Here is a 23,362-nt window from a genome sequence, read left to right on the forward strand (position 1 = left end):
AAATTCATATTCCAGAAGCATATATTTTATAATCATTCTAAGATTTTCTGCCGTTACTGTAATTCTGAATCTTATAATTAATTTTAGATTTTTTCTTGCTTTCAGATGCATTTATGAACATAAATTGCCACTAAATCTTTACATCATTAAGGTCATGGGATACACATATTTAAATGATTTTTGCTTAGGTATTGCCTTGTCACTTAGGGCTACTCATTTCTCCCCATCAGAAATGTCCAATCTTCTGTAGTCCTTTTTATGTTTTTATTTTTATGTTTTTATTTTTTTGTAGTCCTTTTTAATTGTTTGCTATGGTACTTACCTGCACAAAACATGCTGTGTAATGTACTTATTTGTTATATTTCATGGTTATTGTCTTTGTTTTGCTAAAAATGTAAGCTTCATGAGGACAGGAATATTTGCCTCTTTTATTCATTAAAATATCCAAACCATGCATACTGGTGTTTGGAATAAAGGTGGTAATCAAGATAAATGTTTATTGAATGAATGAATAAATAAAATAGAGGAAAATGAATTACTGCTTCAAATAATGCATTTCTATAAAAACTGCCATTGTTAAGGGAAATTATGGCAAAAGTTCTATGAAATTGTAGTTTCTGTATGAATGTAGTTGAGGATATTTTTCCATCCATTGCACATTATCTTCTTTGAAATGATCCAGAGAGAGTATCTCTCAGATTTAGTTGTGATTTGGAATGTTTTTTTTTTTTTAACTCTTAAAACTCAAATTCAAACAATGTAATGAAGGAAGGTTAGGAACTCACCATCAGACTTTAATGTTCCCCATCCAGTGACCACCACATCTGAATTGGGTGGGAATGTATAAGTAGCTTCTGGAAGACATGCTCTTCGGATGTTGCTTGTATATAATACTGGCGAGGACAGATGTACAACAGCAATGTCATTATCATGTGCAGGATAATGGTAGTTTTCATGAATTATAATATCCTTGATACTTCGCTGTGTTTGTGGGTCACTTAAAAGAAGTCCAAAACTAACACTCCATTCTTTGGGATCACTGGCCCTACGGAAAATAGATTTATTTATTAAAAGTCCTATATTTCAGAGTTGTAGGAATTAATATATGTTTTAAAAAAATTAGGTATGTATTGAATACCCATAGTGCATTTAACATACAAAAGTAAAGCTGTATGTAAAAGAAAAAATAAAAACAACACAAATAGACTGAATAATTCAATAAGCTATATTTTTATTTTTTCAAGAAGCTATATTTTAAAAAACAAGCCATGGGAACTAATTTTATCTGACTAGAAAGGCTCAAGAGTATTTAGAAAGATAAATATGATAAGACAAGATAATAAGATTAAATAAAAAGTGGGCAAGATTATGGGACAGAGTAAACTTATGGAAGTAGCCTAAATTCTCTATTACCATTAAAAGCTATAAAGAGGAAGATGCTTCTGATTTTTACTATAATTTGTTAATGAAGGATTTTTGTATTAAGCCCTGAAAAATAGTGCTGTTAGAACATTTCAAAGTCTTAAGTTTAAAGGGGATTTTTATTTAAAAATAAAACCAGTAAGTGCTACATAAAGCCAATAGAAATTTAAAAAAGGAAACATCAAACAAAAGGGTAAAAATAAACCAAACATTTGGTGCACTCCTTTAAAGAATTAATAATTTCAAGTAGGGCTATAATATATATGGGGTGATACAAGATGAATTCATATACCTGTGATTAAATAAATAAGACCAGATAAAATAATGATGAGAAAGAAATAGAAGGCCGGTGTTCAGTTTAGGATTTATTATTTCTTTATAAAATTGAATTAAGTCTAGCTTAGTGATTCTCAGCTGAGGGCTATTTTGTCCTCCAGGAGACATTTGGCAATAACTGGAGACATTTTTGGTTGTCAATCCTGGGGGGATGCTACTGGCATTTGGTGGATAGGGGCCAGGGATGTTCCTAAATATCCTATAATGCCTGGGATAGCCATCCCAAAACAAAGAATCATTTGGACAACATATAATAGTGCCACTGTTGACAGACCCTCTTCTAGCCTAAATATATCTTCTTTTTAAAACTGATTCATTGAGTTATTTTGAGAATATACTCCACAATACTGAACAGTTGGAGGCATAGTTGTATGGCCATATACTTTTTGTTTTGTTTTGAATTTAAAACATTTATTTAAACTCAATAGACAACATATAGTACACCATTAGTTTCAGATGTATGTCCATATTCTTGAAAGATATGTTTCAGACTTTTGGTGCATGAGTAGCTTTGAGGCTTTATGTAGTCCAAAGCTTACTTTATAAAACAATGAGCAGCAGTGACAAGCCAGCTGTTACTAATCAGAGTGGCTCCACATCGGTGGACACTGTTCTGTTGAAGGCTAGCTTGCCAAGGCCATTCCCCTTCCTGGGCATCCATACCCCCTGCTATCTTGTTGCCAGAAGGAGTTATTGTCCGTTGTCCACAACCTGCTCAAAATACAATTCATTAGCATATAATGATATTGATATTGCCTATGCATGCATTGCTATAGTAAACAAACTCTCATAATAAGATTGACTGAGGAAAAGCCCACAGTCTAACTGAGGACGTGAGATTTCCTGTGAATTCATTCAAATTAGATTGACATCTTCCTCTTCCATCCTCATCAGTTACATATACTCTCTGTGTATCTGTATGGCCTTGCTATGGTCTGTTATAAGAACCAAGTGAAATGAAATGTTTGCATTTGGAAGATAAGAATTGCTAACCAGTTACTAAGTTGTATATAGAAATGTGTGCTTTTAATTTTGTGAGCAGTTGTTTAAAGCAGTGATTGCTCTGAAACATTCATAAGAGAGGGTGAATGGCTGTGAATGTCAATGAGATGTTGACAAGAGAGAGTAAACAGAAACATGTTTGCATTCAAGTTCAATCCACAATATCTGGCTAAAAAGAATAACACATGAAGAGAGCCAAACTTTTCCCAAAGTAAAATGCTTCTCTGCATCAGGACTGCGCTCTAGTGTCAATTTATTTTTTAAAAAATATTTAATTTATTTATTCATGAGACATACTGAAAGAGAGGCAGAGACATAGGCAGAGGGAGAAGTGGGCTCCCTGCGGGGAGCCCGATGTGGAACTTGATCCCTGGACCCCTGGATCATGACCAGAGTCAAAGGCAGACACTCAACCACTGAGCCACCCATGTGTCCCTCAAGTGTCAATTTAGATCCAGAGAAACTGGATTCTTTAAATCCTTAAAGCAAATCTGTAGTAATAGTACAACTTTACTTTTATTTTGTCTCTTTCTGATTCTCTTGACTATGTCATCTTACTCTAACAAAAGCACTGAGCTCGTTAAAGATTTGTGGTATCTTTTACTAGAGATTGTCAGCCTCATTAATCAAACTTTTTAGGGGGCAGGAACCATATCTTTTAAAATATATATATTTCTAGGACCTATCATAGAGAACTTACCACCTATAAGGAGCTCAATAAATATTTGTAGAAATGAAGTCTATGTCATATAACCCACAAGATATTTTGAAATAAAAAGGATATTTGACTTCAAGACCCCTTTCTGTAATGGGTGTGTTCCATAATATTTAGAGAATGAGAAACACTTGCCATAATCAATGCAGTGGGCATAGATGAAAGCAGTGGTTCTCAATCAGGGACAATTTTGCACTCCACCCCTAATCCCAAGAGAAATTTAGCAATATCTGGAAATATTTTTAGTTGTCATAATTTATGTGTGAGAGTGCACTACTGGTAGGTAGAGGCCAGGGATGCCGCTAAAAATCCTATAATGCATAGAACTGTTCCTAAAACAAAGAATTATCTGACCCAAAATGCTAATAGTGTTAAGGTTATGAAACTCTGACTTAGAGAAAGGTATTTGTATCAAGAATGAGAACATTTAAATTAATTGGAGAGGGTAGATGGTCAATTGTTTCATAGGGATACTACAAGATATGGTTGAGATACTCTTTCTGGAAGGTGGAAAGGCATCAGGAGGAGAGGGGAAGGACATGTAGACTTTTAAAAAGGTCTTTGCTAGCCCTCTGAAGTCCTTAAATTTGTATATTGCTTCTGATACGGGATTGTTCTCTTTGATGCAATCTAAACCTCTGATTATTAAGGCATCCTCTTTATAAAAACCACTTAGCTGAAGCAGAGCCTAGGTGGTTGTTATTTTTGAATGAGAGAGTCTCACTTTGACTCAGTGACTGTGACGCCCTTTTCTTTTCCTCTTTCTTTCCACTCCCTTATCATGGAATCTTCAGAGGATAAAACAAATAACTCAGAACCCAAAGGTATAATGGTTCTTCCCCATCCTCCCTTTGGTTTGGACAACTCCTAAAGGAAGTTGGCTTTAACTCAACTTGCTTCAGAGAAATAGGGAAACAAAGATGCTTCTCTGTGGGCTAGGAGAATCTCCCTTGGGTGATTCTACTTTCCTGTTTGTGCATTTGTTCAGAATTGTAATCTAATTTATATCCATGCCTCAATTTCCATTCTGAGTTCTCATTTACTCATAGTGTTGTGTCTGTTAAGCTTCCAGCTGCCAGCTCTGCAATATTACCTTGTCATTACCTCTGCTGAAATCTTAATGGCACCTTGTAGCTTTTGTTATTTCAGAAAAGGTCATACGGTAAACTTCAAGAATTTAAGGAATATCATGAAGACTTGATGGTTGACACTTTCTGAAACATCAAAGACTCTACCAAGCTCTTACACCCTCCCTACCCTTCTAACTTCCATCTCATCTCTCATTACTGTACTTTAATATATTTTGTCACGTACCAAACTCCAGTCTTTCTTCAATCCTGTTTGATTTTTCTTGCCTACCATTCCCCTCTCACTTTTTATTTAAAGTACAATTAAAATTTCAAATAGGCCAAGTCAAATTCAGAATATTGATCTGAATGGTTGCTTAGTTCAGATGCACAAATTGACTGATCTCTTTCTTATTGCCATTTTTACTCCTGTCTTGATTACCTCTCTTCTACCAAACTGACACATGTTTAATTGTGGATTTTGATTGTATCCATACTAAAATTTCCAATTGGAATGATTGACTTAAAAATGTCCTATTAAGTAGCTTGAGGATTGTTCAGTCAAAATACATCAGGAGAGAAAAATAATCTAACACAGCTTTGTGCTTAAGTTTTGCCCAGCTTGCTCAGAAATAACTCTTCTGGTGACTGAAAGGTACTAAGAGCCATCATGGTTGGTGTCACTGGGCCCTGGAGAGTGATTTCCAGCTCCTAATTAGTCTCAATGCCCAGATAAGGGCAGTGCTTCTCTGACAGCCTGCTATAGGTTCTGGCAACCCTGGGGATCAAATTTCCCACAGTGGTTGTAGAGAAAGTGGAAGCAGAGTGTCTTGGTCAGCAAGGAAGCTACTTGCATGTAAGTCCCAGCTCACTAAGGTTGGCTCGCATGATCAGAATTCCATAGTGAGTTCCTAGGCCTAAAGTTTTTATAGGTAGAGTAAAAAAATACAACCAACATCTACTGAGTGCTTATTATGAACTGTATACTTTTGTAAGTACCTTACTTGTGCTATCTTCTTATGTCATTGCAACATCTTGGAACTGGGGGTTTGGGAAACTAATGTTAACCATCCAGTTAGGATGTGTTGGATCTGGGGCTCAAAACTGATGTGCAGCTGGTTTTAGATCCTAAATTCTTCATTATCACTACTTGTCCATAGATCCCATCTGTCATTATGCCATGTAATCCTGTGTTTCTCATTTAAAATCAATTTATATCAGTCAATTTAATCAATGATATCAGTCTATTTAAGACCAACCACAGTCACATTTTTACATTTCTAAAAGCAGACTTCCCACGATATCCTTATGGGTACCATATTGATTGTCAAGTGGAAGTCTTTTTTTGCCATCCAGGGAATTAAATTTCACTGGAAAATTACTCTTTGTTAATGAACTTACAAGCATTGAGAAGATTTTCTGCTGTCGGCATTGCAATATCTAAAAGTCAAAAAAAAAGAAAAAGGAAATATTTACATTTATGAACATATTAATACTAATTATTTCTTTTTGAGGAACACATTATTCTGTAAATGTAATCATTTTATTCATTTTTGATCATATACTTTCTAGTTCATGGATTAGCATAGAGAGAAATAAAATTTTAGTATTCATTCTTCTGTTTATAAAAAAGACTCTCAAGTTCCGCATTATAAGTTGAAAAAGAGGTCTGGGTCCTGGGAAGTACTACAATATATGAAAAATAGTGATCTTTCACTGTATCTTGAATTCAAATCACCAGATGACTCATTTATGCACCACTTTATTTTTTTTAAAGATTTTATTTATTTATGATAGACATAGGGGGAGAAAGAGGCAGAGACACAGGCAGAGGGAGAAACAGGCTCCATGCAGGGAGCCTGATGTGGGACTTGATCCAGGGACTCCAGGATCACGCCCTGGGCCAAAGGCAGGCGCTAAACCGCTGAGCCACCCAGGGATCCCCTATGCACCACTTTAAATAGTCTTCACCAGTAGCTTATCCCAATAACAATGTTGTAACAAATTCTACACAGATTTGGATCCACTTTACTCAGGAGTGGTTTGACACATGTCCTTTTCAAGTTAGTGCCTTAGATTTCTCATTTTCTGCCAGAAGGAACCCACTGGACTTTCCAAGATGGACAATAGGAAATGTGGGAGTTAACTCTGTTGGAATTGGTGTAAGATGGGAGTCAATAAACAAATACCTACCCCTTTAGTAATAGAGGAATACAGTTCTAATATAGTACTCAGAAGATCCCATGGTATGGAGCTAGAGTTGCTTCCGATGCTGAAAATTCTTCCTCTCTATTTTATTCTTTTTGTTCTACTCTTTCTCAGATCAACTACTACATGAAAGTCTCTGTGTCAGGCTTTGCTTTTTGAGAAACCAGGTTAAGATACTGAAATAACCATTTACCATAACAGATAATGCTAATAAGTAGGAGAGACTATGCACATTATTATATTTAGGGCATTTTTTGGTGTTGAGTGCATTTTGCTACAATTTGATCCTTTTAAAATTAATATCCTTTGTGTGGTTTCAATTATTCAAAACACTCAATTAAGCGTGTCATTTCATCTACCATTTGCTTTGGATAAAAAAAATTTTTACTCTAGTAATAAGGCAGACTTTAGTATTGTTTACCCATTCCTAGACATCTAGGGAGTATTTTAGGCTAAGATTTACAATAGATTGTTTTGCTCTAGGTCCCAAATCCTTGCAGAACTGCAAACCTATTTAATTCATGATGAAAGTGTGTGGGAAGGTGGACAAGTGAATCACGATTATGTCCCAAATTTCAGATGGAAAGAAATGTAAATATACTAGCCATTTCTATTTAAGAGTTTCTCTTAAAAAATGAATTACCACCTGCTTGATAGTTAAATACTATAAATGCCAATGTAAGTTCATTTTTATTATGCTCTTGTATTTCTATAAATCCAGGAGGGAGTATCCATTTGTATATGATAATTATAGTTACACACTTTTACATTAGGTTGCACAACAAATCAGGGAGACAAAAGAATCTTACCAGAAAGTCAGCTTGTTTGAACAAAAAGGTAGGACCAATTAAACTGTCAGATAGATTGAGTAGACATGAGCCAGATCCACTTAAACAGAAAGGTGGCCCTTTTCCACCTAATCCTTCAGAGCTGCCTTCCAGCAGCTAATTTTATTTTGGACAGGATACCTTTAGAGTTTGATATTGAACTTTGTGTGGTTAGTAAAATATACCAAACCGTAGTAAGAGTTAAAATGATTAAACTCCTGAGAATCAACTGGAAAAATGTCAAATCCTACACCTTACGAGAACTAATTATTTAGAAAACCCTACTATATTCACAGAACCTTCTTTCTTTGAGGTTTCTTTATTGATGTATGATTTGCTAAAGGGAAGAAATGTTTTTGACTTATAATTTGCTTTTAATAGTTGTATAATCCCAGAGCTTAATAGAATAACTATCACTTGGGTAGGAGGAAGACAGACAAGTACGATAAATGGAGAAGTAATTTAAGCTGTCACTCCTTCGGATTGAGTCACTGCTGTGTGGCCCTTTGTGTTTCCTTCCTTTAAATCCCTTGGCTCACACTCAAAGGCTAGAACTCCTATGGATTTACCTGTGAATCAGGAGTCAACTCTGTAACCTAAGATACTGTCTACAATGTAGCGTATAAAGGAAGTGACAAAAAACAATGGCACTGTCTCTGCCAAGGAGGAGATTCCATCAAAGGATAATAAGACAAATCAGTTTTAAAAAACAGCTGAGGAACTGTGCACTGATCTCCTATGGGCCAGGAATAAAAAAAAACAATGGATGTGGACCCTGTCCTCAATGAACTTGGAGTGTAGTGGAAGAGATGTACAACTAAGTAGTTAATGTAATCCTCTATGATTAGTGCTATGGTATATTTGTGCATAGAAAATTGTATGCACCAAGAAAAATCATGCAGCAGGGGAAATAGGAATAGTTGATGACAAACGTTCTTTTGGAAAGGAGTCATTGAAATTTACTGGGGGCAAAATAGGCATGATTCACTCATTGTTGAACGTTAGATTAGGAGAGATGCTTAGATGCTTTCTGAATGGGCTTTTGGATCTATAATTATTTAATATTTAGTGTCTTTCTGGGATTGTAAAATAAGAAATGCAAATTTGGATATGCTCATAAAAGTCTGATATCCAGGGACTCTTTTCTTCCTTAAAAAAATATCTGAAACATAAGAATGATGAAAACTAAGCTGTATGATTCTGAAGTATAAGGAAGATTTTTACAGTAGCAGTAGATACATTTATAACATAAATTTTGCATAGAGCATGGGCTTTAACTTAGTGAATTTATTACTTAGGTGGATTTATTACTTTATGTGAGTCCAAATGTTAAATAAATTGATTAATCCTACTTTTCAGATAGTTTTCCTAGGGTTCTAGCATTAAAAATATAGAGGAGATTAGCTGATTCACTTTTGGAGTTTTTTATGGGATCTTTAAAAATTTTCATGTGTTAGGTTTGAGAAAATTTTATTTTTATTTTTTTTTTTTTGGTTTGAGAAAATTTTAAAACTAAATAAATGTACATAGACTTTCTGAATAAGGTTACTACTATAAAATTGTTTTGTAACACAGGAATTATCATCTTCCACCTTGGAAGTTTATTTATAATGTTTTCACCACCCCCATCCCATCCAAAAAGGAGCATTAATATGATTGGTCTGAATTAAAACACAAAGGAACAGCGCATGGACTTGGATTGTGGTTGAACAAAAACTGATTCTTCACACACTACAGGTTTGGATTAATCCCCTGACTGCATATGTAGCTTTAGCAAATGCGTTTCTTTATGTTTCTAATTAGACTGAAATTTATGTCTATGGTTAGACAACATATCTGTCATTCCTCAGAGTGATGCAGATTAGATTCTTTTACAGCACGTATCTCCAACATGCTATTTTGTCCCTGAAGATGAAATTTAAAAAATATTTTAAGACTTAATTAACTATAACAAATACATCTTTTAATAAAATGTTTTAGGGCAGCCCCGGTGGCACAGTGGTTTAGCGCCGACTGCAGCCCGGGGTATGATCCTGGAGACCCTAGATCGAGTCCCACATCCGGCTTCCTGCATGGAGACTGCTTCTCCCTCTGCCTGTGTCTCTGCCTCTCTCTTCGCTCTCTCTGAATGAATAAATAAATAAATCTTAAAAAATAAAATAAAATGTTTTAATAAAATTAATAAATTTCAAAATTAATGATATCTTTAAAATTAATTAAACCTAATAGTCAATTGTATATGCGGGTGGTAGCTTTTTAAAAAATATTTATTTATTCATGAGAGACACACAGAGAGAGGCAGAGACACAGGCAGAGGGAGAAGCAGGTTCCCCGCAAGGAGCCTGATACAGGACTTGATCCTGGATCCCGGGATAACGACCTGAGCTGAAGGCAGATGCCCCACTGCTGAGCCACCCAGGTGTCCCTGCAGGTGGTAGTTTTTAAGGTAGAACTGTGCTCCAATTTTTTTTAATCTTTTTTTTTTTTTGCATTGCACTTTTTTAATTGCACAGGTTGTTTTAAATAAATGGAGAAAGCACTGTAACCAGAGCACTGTTCCTCTCTTACACTAGCAGGGAAAAATTCCATCAAGTATTTACATAGTAAATTTTCACAGTTATACAAAAGATTCTTGATCTTTACTTGAACTGTCCATGAGGGAAAGGAGCCCCCTTAGATAGGTGTTCTCTGCTTGCAGAAGCAAACTAAAGGACCTGAAATTGGAGGCCAGCTTGGGATGCCAAGACGAGGGAAAGAAATATTAAAGGCCCACTCAAATTTCATGTCTAAGACACTTGTCCAATGATGCTTACATAAGAATTTTAGGTCAGACTACCGCCCTTAAGATACAGGTACCACCTCAAAAGCTGTAATTCTGGATTATAGTAATATATCTGAGTACCTAGCACTGCTAGATGACAAAAGACAATACTTGAGGTGACCTATAAGATTTGAACAGACAAATACTTTAGAAGAATTCCCTAGGACTGTATACCCTCTACATTGGCTTTTTTTTTTTTTTTTTTTTTTTTTTTTATGATAGTCACACAGAGAGAGAGAGAGGCAGAGATATAGGCAGAGGGAGAAGCAGGCTCCATGCACCGGGAGCCTGACGTGGGATTCGATCCTGGGTCTCCAGGATCGCGCCCTGGGCCAAAGGCAGGCGCTAAACCGCTGTGCCACCCAGGGATCCCTACATTGGCTTTTTTAAACGAAGCACAGGCTTCTCTGCTATCTTCAGGCAGTATAAGGGTCAAGGGAAAGGGTAACAGCACTGATCATTCCTTAGACACTAATCAGCTGGGGAAAGAGTTCATTGGCATAAGGGTCCTCCCAAGAATGGTCTACACCAAGCAGTGAGGACATGTCGTTGAAGGGAGAAAGGGACCCCTCATATCCACAGTCACTCTAAGCATCCAGAAGAGAAGATGGCTTCAGGCAGCGGCTGGATGAAAGTAGATCTGAGGTGCCCAGCTCTGGAATGGAGTCATCTTCTACAAGTTCTTCCTTCACTGAGACAGTGAATTCAGGGAGATCTTTCTCTGAGGGGCTGAAAGGTGCTTCCTCAATTTTCACTACCACATTAGCTTGGGTCTCTGACTCAGAGATACGGTATCTCTAAGACTAGGGGCTTGGTATATTCGTGGTCAAAAGGAATAAGTTCATTAATGGCTTCCAGCTTGGCTGATGAGGTCCCCAGTGATGGAGAAGGGGAGGCCGGGAAGGAACTGGGTCCTTCTGGGTGGACCCCCGGAAGCTGCTCCAGGCTGGTAGACTCTGGGGAAGGACGTCTGAAGGACATGGCTGGATCCAAGTTGAACAGAATGCCCAACAGGGTATCAGACTGAGTCTGAAGAGTCAACGCTGTCAGGATCCATGGGGGGATGCTCTGGAGGGGTGACAGCTGGGCCTGCACCTGCTGCGGCCTCACTCCATCCCCAACCACTGTCCTGACTCCTGGCTCTCAGCTACAAGGCCATGAGGTTTCTCTTGTGAAAGCTGATTTTCTAGCAAAAGTTTTTGGTTCTTTTCTTCCAAATCTACCACTTGCTGTTCCAGCTCCCTCATTCGAGCTTTCTTGAGGTCTCTGGCAGGCTGGGCTGCTGCTCTCTTTCCTGCGCAGCGCCTCCTCCTGGGGCTCAGGTGCATAAGGCGGGTCGCTTGCGCGCCTGGCACCCCTGCAGGCGGCCTCCGGGAGGGGCCCAGGGCAGCGGGCTTGCCCCACAGAAGCAGCACTTTGGGGGCCTCTGCGGCCTGGCTCTGCTTGGCTGCCACCACCACCATTGCTCTACAGTGTCACCAATTTTTTAAGATTTTCATGCAGATTTCAAGAAATGTGAAGAATGCAAATTTACTTGGATGTTATTCTATATTTAGCCATCATTGATCTTAAGCCTTTAAGCAGTACAAAAGGCTCCTAAAATGGAGAGAGGACAAACATGTCCCGAAGAATGCATTTAGATAGTTGATACAGGGAGTAGTGGACAATGTGAGTAATGGCATCTGTCTTAGGCTTTTGAAATGACAATGCTTGTGTTTCTAAGGGGCCCTTTTGAGGACAAACATTGGATAGAAGGTTAATATGTACGATTAGCACTTTCACTTTGAAAAGTTTCTAGTTTGGTTCTCTCTGGGACCTAGGCATCTTGTGAAGGTCAGCATTTCGATGGCTTGGCCCTGGGGTAACACCCAGCGGAGAATATTTTGGGGATGGATTTCTTTCAGTTCATATCCATTGCTTTCCTCAAGAAATATATGAAGCTACTTATTAGCTCTGTCTTCTCAGATAATTTTTAAAGAAGATTTTATTTAGCCATTTGCCTGAGAGAGAGAGAGCGAGAGAGCACAAGGAGAGGAGTGGAAGAGGGAGAAGCAGACCCCCCACTAAGCAGGGAGCAGGTGGGGCTTGATCCCAGGACCCTGGGATCATGACCTGAACAGAAGGCAGATGCTTAACCAACAGAGCCATCCAGGAGCCCCTTCTCAGACAATTTCTTAGTTTCATGTTCTCTGTCAGTTTGCACGTAGTAGTTTTTGATGCAAAATAACCATCCCCTTGTAATAATTTTGTTCATCCTGAACAAATTAAAAGTTTTTCTCTGGAATTTAACTAAGTTGCTTGTTTAAAATGTATTTTTTCTACAGTAAAATAATTCTTCTGGGAACTGTGCATATTTAAAAAAACAGAAAAATAAAAATATTCAGGCATTGGTTAATGGACCCAGTGATAACCATAAGATAACTTGTAGACTTATTTTATGCAATACTTATGAGCAAAGCCATGAAAATTACATGGTTTTTGAAGTTGCACAAGTAACCTGTCATTGAACACAAACCACAACTATTCTTTTCTTACTCAGAACGCGTAGGACTCCTGTGTGTTTCTTCAGACATTTTACATAAGAGACAAAGAATGTAGAAGGTACAAAGAATGGAAAAACTGGTTAGGAAAAAAATCTGAAATCTCTAAGTTTAAATTTCTTCCTGACTCAAGTTGACAGACTGAGTAAAGACATTTCTTTTTTTTTTAAAGAGAGCTATTCATATTTTGAATGACTTTTTTTTTGGTCCCTTATTGACTTTTTCCATAGATGAGCTTTAATAAAAGCTCTTGGATGCACAACTTATCAGTAACAAAAATCACTTTAAGGTGAAAAAAACATTAAAACTAGCATCTAGTATATGGTATTTTCAGCTATTTAATGTGTACTGCAATAAGAGAAGCAGGCAAGAGTCATACATAATTCATCAGTAACGTAAAAGAAGAATCAAAGTGGTTTTGCCTGATAGTTTTAGTACCTTTACAATCTTATATTAAGTGTTTGTGATTGTCAAAAGATTTTAACATCAAGAAAAAATCTCAACCTAACTTTGCATCTCAAGGAACTAGAAGAAGAACAAAGCTACCATGAGGAAAGAAATAGCAAGTGTCAGAGAAGAAATAAGTAAAATAGAGATAAATCATAGAAAAGATCAGTGAAGCTAAGAGCTGGTTCTTTGAAAAGAGAAACAAAAATGACAAAGCTTTAGTTAGACTCACTAAGAAATAAGAGGGATATTTCAAATAAATAAAATCAGAAGTGAAAGAGATGTTATAACTGATACCCAGAAATACAGAGAATCCTAAGCTACTATGAGCAATTATATTGCCAACAATTTAACAATTTAGAAGAAATAGATAAATCTCTAGAAGCATACAACCCACCAAGACTGAATCATGAAGAATTACAAAATCTGAACAGACTAATTACTGCTAAAGAGATTCAGTCAATAAACAAAAAGCTCCCAACAAAAAAAGTTTAGGAACAGGTGGCTTCACTGGTGAATTCTATCAAACATTTATAGGAGAATTAATACCAATTCTTTTCAGACTTTTCCAAAAGGTAGAAGATGAGGGAACACCCCAAACTCATGAAGCCACTATTAACCTGACACCAAACAGAGAAGGATGTCATAAGAAAAAAAAATATATATATATATATAGGTCAATGTCTCTGATGAACAAGGATGCAAAAATCCTCATAAAATATTAGCAAACTGCATTCAACAATGGATTAAAAGAATCATACATCATGATTAAGTGGGATTTATTCTAGGGGTGCAAGGTTTGTTCAATATCTGCAAATCAATCAATGTGGGGTGGGGGGAGTTGGGCAAAATGGGAGAAGTGAGTCTAAAGGGGGTTATTTTCCACTTATAAAATACATAAGCCATGTGCATGGGGATGTAATGTACAGCATGGTGACTATCATTAATACCATATTGCATTTTTGAAACTTCCTAAGAGAACAGAACTTAAAAGTTCTCATGACAAGAAAATGTTTTATTTTTTATTTATTTTTTTAAAGAAAATGTTTTAAATAAATATTTATGGTGACAGTTGTTAACTAGAGTGATTGTGGTGTTCATTTGGCAATATATACAGATATTGAATTGTTATGTTGTACACCTGAAATGAATGTAATGTTACATATCAATTATACTTCAGTAGAAAAGATTTTAGGCTGCTGGAATGGAAGATAAAATATCATTATTATATTATGGTAGGAGTAACTCCATAGTGCTAGACTTTTAGTCTTAAAAATATTGCCAAGCTTCTCAAAGACATTTAAAAAACTCATGCTGGGCGCCTGAGTGGCTCAGTGGTTGAGCACCTGCCTTTGGCTCCGGTCATGATCCCCGGGTCCTGGGATTGAGTCCTGCATCGGGCTCCCTGAGAGGAGCCTGCTTCTCCCTCTGCCTGTGTCTCTGACTCTCTCTCTCTCTCTGTGTCTCTCATGAATAAATAATAAAATCTTTAAAAAAAAAAACTCATGCTATGATCCATTTAAATAATATTTGTTACAACAGTAACCCAGAAATCTAGGAACATAAGAGATAAAGAGCCAAACTTATCAGGATGTCTAATATCTAATCCCAAGAAATGTGTATGTAAGTATAATTTTTAAAAATCCAGCATTTTATTATAATAGCAGACTCAGAAGCATTTGTAATAAATAATATTTGTGTACCCTTTTCCAAATTTCCCCCAAAGGTAATAATATCTCTTAGAGATGTAAAGACATCTTCAAAACTATTGTACAATATTAAAACCAGGATATTGACATTGATGCTGTCAAATACAAAACATTTCCATCACCACAAGACTTTGTCGTGTTGGGCAGCCCGGGTGGCTCAGCGATTTAGCGCCGCCTTCAGCCCAGGGCCTGATCCTGGAGACCTGGGATCAAGTCCGTCAGCCTCCCTACATGGAGCCTGCTTCTCTCTCTGGCTGTGTCTCTGCCTCTCTCTCTCTCTGTGTCTCCCATGAATGAATGAATAAATGAAATCTTAAAAAAAAAAGAATTTGTCATGTTGCTCTTTAATAGTCACATTTACTTATTTCCAATCCTACTCCCACCTTAATCCTTGGTAGCCACTAATCTGTTCTCCCTTTCTATAATTTTGTCATTTCAACAATGTTATATATTCATATAAATAGAATCATACAGTATGTAATTTTCTGGATTGTCTTCTTTCACTCAGTGGAATTTTCTAGAGATTCATCCAAGTTCTTTTATTACTGAGTAGTATTCCATGATATGATGTGCTCAAGTTTGTTTAACCCTTAACTTCTTGAAGGATATCTGGATTGTTTTAAGTTTTTGGCTATTAGGAATAAAGCTGCTGTAAAGATCATGTATACATTTTTGGATGAACACAACCATCATTTGTCTGGGGTATTGCCTAGGAGAGGAATTAATGGGTTTTATGGCTTTTGCATTTTTAATAAAAAAAAATACCCCCCCCAAAAAAAACCAACCAAACTGTTTTCCAGAATGGATGTACCATTTTAAATCCCCAGAAGTGTAATATGGATGATTCAATTCCTCCATATCTTTGCCAGCATTTGGTTTTGCCATCATTTAAAATTTTACGGTCCCAGTGTGGGACTCGATCCTTGGACTCCAGGATCATGCCCTGGGCTGAAGGCAGGGGCTAAACCACTGAGCCACCCAGGCGTCCCATGCCTGTTTTCTAAATTGATTTTTTTTTTTTACTGGTTTTGAGAGTTATCTCTATATTTTAGATACTAGTTCTTTGTAAGTGGTGTAAATTTTTTTTCCAGTCTGTAGCTTGTCTTTCCATCCTCTTAACAGTAATTTTATCTGGAGATATATATTCTAATACTCAAAATGTAAGCTAATCATCTATATTCTACTATGTCTCTCTTGTCTGCTATTTTATATGAAGTTATCATGCCACTAATTCCTCAGACTTAAAACTTGAATATTGTATTCAATTCCTCTCACTGTTAGGCCTCACACCATTTAAGTTCTGTCAATTCTATAAATATAATCTCTCTGATATATGTCACTATTTCTAGTATTATTTTCTTTTTTTTTTAAGATTTTATTTATTTATTCATGAGAGACACACAGAGAGAGGCAGAGACCTAGGCAGAGGGAGAAGCAGGCTCCATGCAGGGAGCCCGATGTGGGACTCGATCCCCGGACCCTGGGATCACAACCTGAGCCCAAGGCAGATGCTCAACCACTGAGCCACCCAGGCATCCCATCTAGTATTATTTTCAATTCTTCACATTTGCACCATTTTCTTTTTTAACCAATCTCTCTGCTTAAAAACTATCCCCTCTAGCTCATTTTATGCAATATTATCAAATAAAATTTTAGAAAGCAAAACTTTGGCCTTGTATTTTTTTTTAATTTAATGGACTTTAACAGACCCTACCAAAGTGTAAACTCTTTAACTTAAAACTCACCACTCTTATAACTCATTCAGGCTGGGCATAAGAAGTGTAATGGCCCCAAAGGCTTAGGTTCTTAGGAAATGATAAAAAGCTAGAACAAACTTGAGGGTGAAAGGGGCATTAGTCTAGCTATATGTACAGTTAATACCTATAGTAAGAGTACAGTAAGTACTCTTAGGAGTATGCGAGGCAAGTAGGCTGTCTGAAAGCCCATAGCAAATTTGAGATTGTTTGGGCTTGATGGTGACTGGCTGTGTACTCTTGCAGGTTATATTAGAGTTCTCTAGAGAAACAGAAGTATTTGTTTATTTATTTATTCATTCATTCATTTATGTTTTATGAGGAATTGGCTCAGAAGCAATTATGAAGGCTGAGAAGTCCTCTGATCTGCCATCTGTAAGCTGAAGACCCAAAAAGCCAGTGGTACAACTCCAGTTCAAATCCAAAGGCCTGAGAAATGGATTGCCAATGGTGTGAATTACTGTACCAGGGGAGGAGAAAACCAATGTTCTAGCTCAACAATCAAGCGGAAAGAGAGAATTTACCCTTTCTGTATCTTTTTATCCTATTTAGGCCTTTAATGGGTTGGATTATGCCCCCACACACAATGGGGAAGGCAATCAGGTTTACTCAGTCCATTACTTCAAATGTTAATATCTTCCAGAAACATCCTCACAGATATACCCAGAAGTAATATCTAACCAGCTATCTTACCATCCTGTGGTTCAGTCAAGTTGCCACATAAAATTAATCACACAGATCTATCCAACTTCAGATGGATAATGTTGGATATCAGTTAGGACAGTAATGTCTATGCTCCAGGCATGTCTAATACATAGTTGTATTATTTAATAATGTGCATGTCAAACTCAAAGCTTGAGGCTGCATTTTTAAAATCTTTACATATTATTTTAAATAAATATCTAGCTTTATTGGAAGACATTTTGAAATACCAACAGGAATAATGCTCCATATCTTTTAGGAGACTTGGCAACATTTTCTCTGGAATAAAGTCAAGAATCAGGAAACAATGGTGTCTGAGGAGCCAAAAGTTATATAAAAAGTTAATTCACTAGAGCTTATTTAATTAAGTAATGAGGTCCTAGACACCCTCATTCAAAGGCTATTTACTTTTTCCAATTTTTATGTATAAATTACTATGAAATATTTAAAAGAAATTTGGAGAAGATAGAAGAAAGAACACAGAAAACAGAAGTGATAGCAAGAATTCTGCTTGACATTGAAGTATGAGAAAGAAATAAAAAGAACAAACATAAGAGCTGAAAACCCTAAATATTAGGATCATTTATTGAGGGCACCAATAACCCTACATTTCCCTAAGGGAACTACAATATCCATTATATATTAATGAATATCCATAGCGATGTCAGAAAAGTAGGTGTTGAATTTGAGAAAGGTTTTTGAAAAAAAAATTTTTAAAGAGACTTTCGCTATTTGTCAAAAAAGCAAAATATAAATAAATAAATAAATAAATAAATAAATAAATAAATAAATAAAACCTTAAAAAAAGGGGGGGGAGGCATCTGGGTGGCTCAATGAGTTAAGCGTCTTCTGTTGGCTCAGGTCATGATCCTGGAGTCCTGGATGGAGCACCACGTTGGACTCTGCTCAACAGGGAGTCTGCTTCTCTCTCTCCCTCTTCCTGTTGTCCTGCTCATGCTCACTCTCTCTATCTCTTGACTAAATAAAAATTTAAAAATAAAGTATTTGGATCGTCTGTCTTTCTTCCAGTCTCTTCAATAAATGGTGCTGGGAAAAAGGTCATCCACATGCAGAAGAATGAAACTAGACCACTCTCTTGCACCATACACAAAGATAAACTCAAAATGGATGAAAGATTTAAATGTGAGACAAGACTCCATCAAAATCCTAGAGGAGAACACAGGCAACACCCTTTTTGAACTTGGCCACAGTAACTTCTTACAAGATACATCCACGAAAACAAAAGAAACAAAAGCAAAAATGAACTATTGGGACTTCATCAAGATAAGAAGCTTTTGCACAGCAAAGGATACAGTCAACAAAACTCAAAGACAACCTACAGAATGGGAGAAGATATTTGCAAATAACATATCAGATAAAGGGCTAGTTTCCAAAATCTATAAAGAACTTCTTAAACTCAACACCAAAGAAACAAACAATCCAATCATGAAATGGGCAAAAGACATGAAGAGAAATTTCACAGAGGAAGACATAGACATGGCCAACATGCACATGAGAAAATGCTCTGCATCACTTGCCATCAGGGAAATACAAATCAAAACCACAATGAGATACCACCTCACACCAGTGAGAATGGGGAAAATTAATAAGGCAGGAAACAACAAATGTTGGAGAGGATGCGGAGAAAAGGGAACACTCTTACACTGTTGGTGGGAATGTGAACTGGTGCAGCCACTCTGGAAAACTGTGTGGAGGTTCCTCAAAGAATTAAAAATAGACCTGCCCTACGACCCAGCAATTGCACTGTTAGGGATTTACCCCGAAGATTCAGATGCAGTGAAACGCCGGGACACCTGCACCCCGATGTTTCTAGCAGCCATGTCCACAATAGCCAAACTGTGGAAGGAGCCTCGGTGCCCATCGAAAGATGAATGGATAAAGAAGATGTGGTTTATGTATACAATGGAATATTACTCAGCCATTAGAAACGACAAATACCCACCATTTGCTTCAACGTGGATGGAACTGGAGGGTATTATGCTGAGTGAAGTAAGTCAATCGGAGAAGGACAAACAGTGTATGTTCTCACTCATTTGGGGAATATGAATAATAGTGAAGGGGAATATAAGGGAAGGGAGAAGAAATGTGTGGGAGATATCAGAAAGGGACACAGAACATAAAGACTTCTAACTCTGGGAAATGAACTAGGGGTGGTGGAAGGGGAGGAGGGCGGGGGGGTGGGGGTGAATGGGTGACGGGCACGGAGGGGGACACTTGACGGGATGAGCACTGGGTGTTATTCTGTATGTTGGTAAATTGAACACCAATAAAAATTAATTTATAAAAAAAAATAAAGTATTTGGAAAATTTGCCTATTTAGAAGAGTTATTTCCAAGGAATTTTGAATGGTCAAGGTCTTACACTAAGAATATTCTAAGAAACTATCTGCTGATAAAACAGGTTTATAGAGCTTAAGATTGATTCTTTGTTAAGAAAGGACACTCTGGGCAATCTTATGCTTTTAAAAAATGTCCTCTAGGATTAAAGAATCATTAAAGAATTATTGGCTCCTTAAAAGCATAGTAGAAGTGAAGGCATGCATTATCTCAGGATCAAAGAATGTGTTCTACTAACATCACCATCCATATCTCAGTGTTCGCCAGCTGCTCCCAAATGAGTGGTAGGACAGAGCTTCATTCTTCCTCTTGTAAAACTCTTAATAATGGGTTAGGATCGTCATCCTTGTATACAAAGTTCTATGTTCTTATTCTTTCTATTACTTCCATATAATTTGAGTTTTTACTTTAACAAATTATGATTTAGCATAAGTATTTAAAATATTTCTCATACTTATTCAATAGATAGCTAAGTGTACCAGTATATATACAAGGTATCTTTGTGTAGGAAATGATTATTATTTTTCTATATACTCATTAAAATTATGAGCATTCTACTTTATAAGGCGTTTCAGTTAAAACTCTTAGCTTATGAGGCACTTTTTCACTTTTACAAGGAATGACTTCAGTTTTTCCTTCCAGAACTTTTAGGGAGAGCCACCATGTAGTCACCCTTGCAGTCCTGTAGTTGGTGCCTCTCGTCTAGTGTTACATTTTTTTCTTAGCTCTTGGTGTGATAGTTTATGACAGTCAGTGTCAAGTGCATCATGCTGTGAGGTCAACTTGTTTGGTGAGATATCATTTGCATTGTTTTACTTGTTCTTTTTTGTATGCATTAAAATTTAAATTGCGTAAACATTAGGTATTATATGTATGTTCTGTTTTGGTCATTAAACTATGAAATAACAAGATCATGTGAGTAATCATACTATAAAATAAGTAATAAAGGAAAATTGACTATGTTAGCCAATTTTAAATATTGAGGTTATCATCTCTATTTTTTTTTTTTTTTTTAGATTTTATTTATTTACTTGAGAGAGAAAAAGAGCACGAGTTGGGGAGGTGTGTTAAGGGAAGAGGCAGAGGGAGGAGCAGACTCCCCGCTGAGTAGGGAGCCTGACTCAGGGCTCCATCCCAGGACCCTGAGATCATGACCTGGTCAGGAGGCAGACACTTAACTGACTGAACCACACAGGTGCCCCTATCATCTCTATTTTAAGGGAATGTGATATCAATTAAGTGCAAGTAAACAGAAATTCAGAGATTTGGGAATGCATAAAAATTTTTCCCATTGAAGTCAATGGTATTAAGTTAAGGAACTTGCCTTAGGAGAGTTTAGAATTGGTGGAAAAAACGTGGCTATCTAACTAAAGAATGCACTCCATAAATACTGGTTGTTAGTACCTTGGAAAGTAGTAGATGTAATTTTTCATGGAATTCAGGAGTGACTGGAAAATTAAATGTTGTGTTCATGGGTATTAATAATTGAAGCATTCTTTCCATCCTAAATCTGGGAGTGGCAATGTCTATTAGTAGCATACTTGCGATCATTCATTTTACAAGCTGATGACAGCATTAGGTCCAAGCCACATTACACTGTTTATACTAGATAAGCTTAAAATTTATTTGTGTAATAGTCATACTGCTTGTGTTTTTCATATACACTAAATCAGTGTAAGCTTAAATATATATCCTCGTATATGTATTTATTTATTTTATAGGCTTTTTGCTGAGAGGGACAATAGTCTTTTTCTCTTAAATTTCCCTACAGTACCTAGCAAAGTGTTTGTTCAAGTACTTCATCATTGTTGATTAGCGTTAATATTGCATAATGTTTGATTTCAACTCCTCTCAGCGATTCTTTAAGTTAGATATGGATTTACATGCTTTCTTCATTGATGTTAACACTGAGGTCAGAGTTTAAAAAATTTTGATCTGCAACGATTGACTTCAGATTTAAAAAAAGAAGCCAGATATTTTTTTCCACTGGAATTTTAAAACTTGCATCTTAAGTAGATTTTTAGTGCAGCTCTCAGTTCTAAACTGATTCATGAAATAGTGTTGAGAATGCAGAGTGTACTCAATATCAGAACATATGGCTTAAAGAATCAGGTTTGCCCGAGACTTTATTTTATGACTTAGAGTGAATTTTATTTCATTGACTCTTCTTTACCTACAAATAAGGCAACCAGACCAGAGATTGCTAAGGTCTTTTTCAACTTTAAGTTCTTCCAAATGCCCACAGTGCAATAAATAATGCACTTTTCATGAATTTAATTTGGACCAGAAATCAGTAACCCATTTTCACTATTCCTGATTTTGCCACTGATCTGGAATAAATAACTTAACCTGCATGACAGTTATAGAGAATTCAAATTCTAAGTGGAAATCCTGTGAGATTTATCCTTTTAGTCATGATGATAGATGGCAAACTATTTTTTTTAAATCAACCAATATCCCTTTATTTTTTATTTTTTATTTTTTTTTCAATATCCCTTTTAGATACTCATTCCAATATCATTTGGTATGTGCGTAAGAAAAAGAAATGAATTTCCTATTAGCATAAACAAAAAATGGGAAGTGAGAATTTTATCCAAATTTCCTGGCCCATAGTCAGTATTCAGTCAGTATTTATTTGATAAATGAAAAATAAATTAAGCCAATAATTATTTAGTATTATTACTAAGAATTACATAAAGCAGTCTTCCTGGGGTAGGTGTAATTATCAAGTACTGAAACATTGATGGACACTTAAGTTGATTAACTTATTATTTCTGCAAAAACAAACTTTTCATCCCTTGATTCAACTACCACTGATTTACTTCATCCTTGGGGCTTGTAACATTTTTTTACATTGGGCTATTGCCCTGCCTTGAATCTATATATCAAAGGCACATAGATATGTTCCCTAAGATTCCATTGGTGTGCAGTGAATATTCAAGAACACAATTACCAGGGATCCCTGGGTGGCGCAGCGGTTTGGCGCCTGCCTCTGGCCCAGGGCGTGATCCTGGAGACCTGGGATCGAATCCCACGTTGGGCTCCCGGTGCATGGAGCCTGCTTCTCCCTCTGCCTATGTCTCTGCCTCTCTCTCTCTCTCTGTGTGACTATCATAAATAAATAAATAAATAAAAAAGAACTGTTAAAAAAAAAAAAAAAAAGAACACAGTTACCAGAAGAATAACCATGATCTCTGGCAAAATACTCTTACAAAGTATATATATATAGAAGAAAATATATCTTGGTTACTGTTTTTTTGGTCTCTACGTTAGGCATTGCACTAAGGGCTTTAGATGTGTGTGTTCATTTTTTTTTTTTCAGAAAAAACACTTCTACTATAAAGTATATCAATCATGATCTCCTTTATAAAAGTGAAAAAGTTAAAGCTCTGTCAGATGAAGTAATTTGTTTTTGGTGGGGGTTTAGAGGTAGGGGGATATGGAGTTGCCCCTAC

At 36.5% G+C, this 23,362-nt stretch overlaps 1 protein-coding gene and 1 pseudogene across 1 annotated transcript in view; both read right to left on the reverse strand.

The window, feature by feature from the left end:
- LOC129521369 (transmembrane protease serine 11C-like) overlaps window positions 1-23,362 on the reverse strand; it is a 55,768-nt gene that overhangs the window by 3,969 nt on the left and 28,437 nt on the right. The window contains exons 6-8 of the mRNA XM_055342710.1: window positions 5,944-5,982; window positions 2,298-2,469; window positions 786-1,045 (exon numbers count right to left, since the gene is read on the reverse strand). Of these exons, the coding sequence (XP_055198685.1) occupies window positions 786-1,045; window positions 2,298-2,469; window positions 5,944-5,982 (471 nt within the window). The remainder of the gene's footprint in view (window positions 1-785; window positions 1,046-2,297; window positions 2,470-5,943; window positions 5,983-23,362) is intronic.
- On the reverse strand, window positions 10,863-11,861 carry LOC129521374 (uncharacterized; annotated as a pseudogene).

This window comes from Nyctereutes procyonoides, unplaced genomic scaffold, assembly GCF_905146905.1.
Source record: "Nyctereutes procyonoides isolate TBG_1078 unplaced genomic scaffold, NYPRO_anot_genome, whole genome shotgun sequence".
In the NCBI taxonomy this organism is placed as follows: Eukaryota; Metazoa; Chordata; class Mammalia; order Carnivora; family Canidae; genus Nyctereutes; species Nyctereutes procyonoides.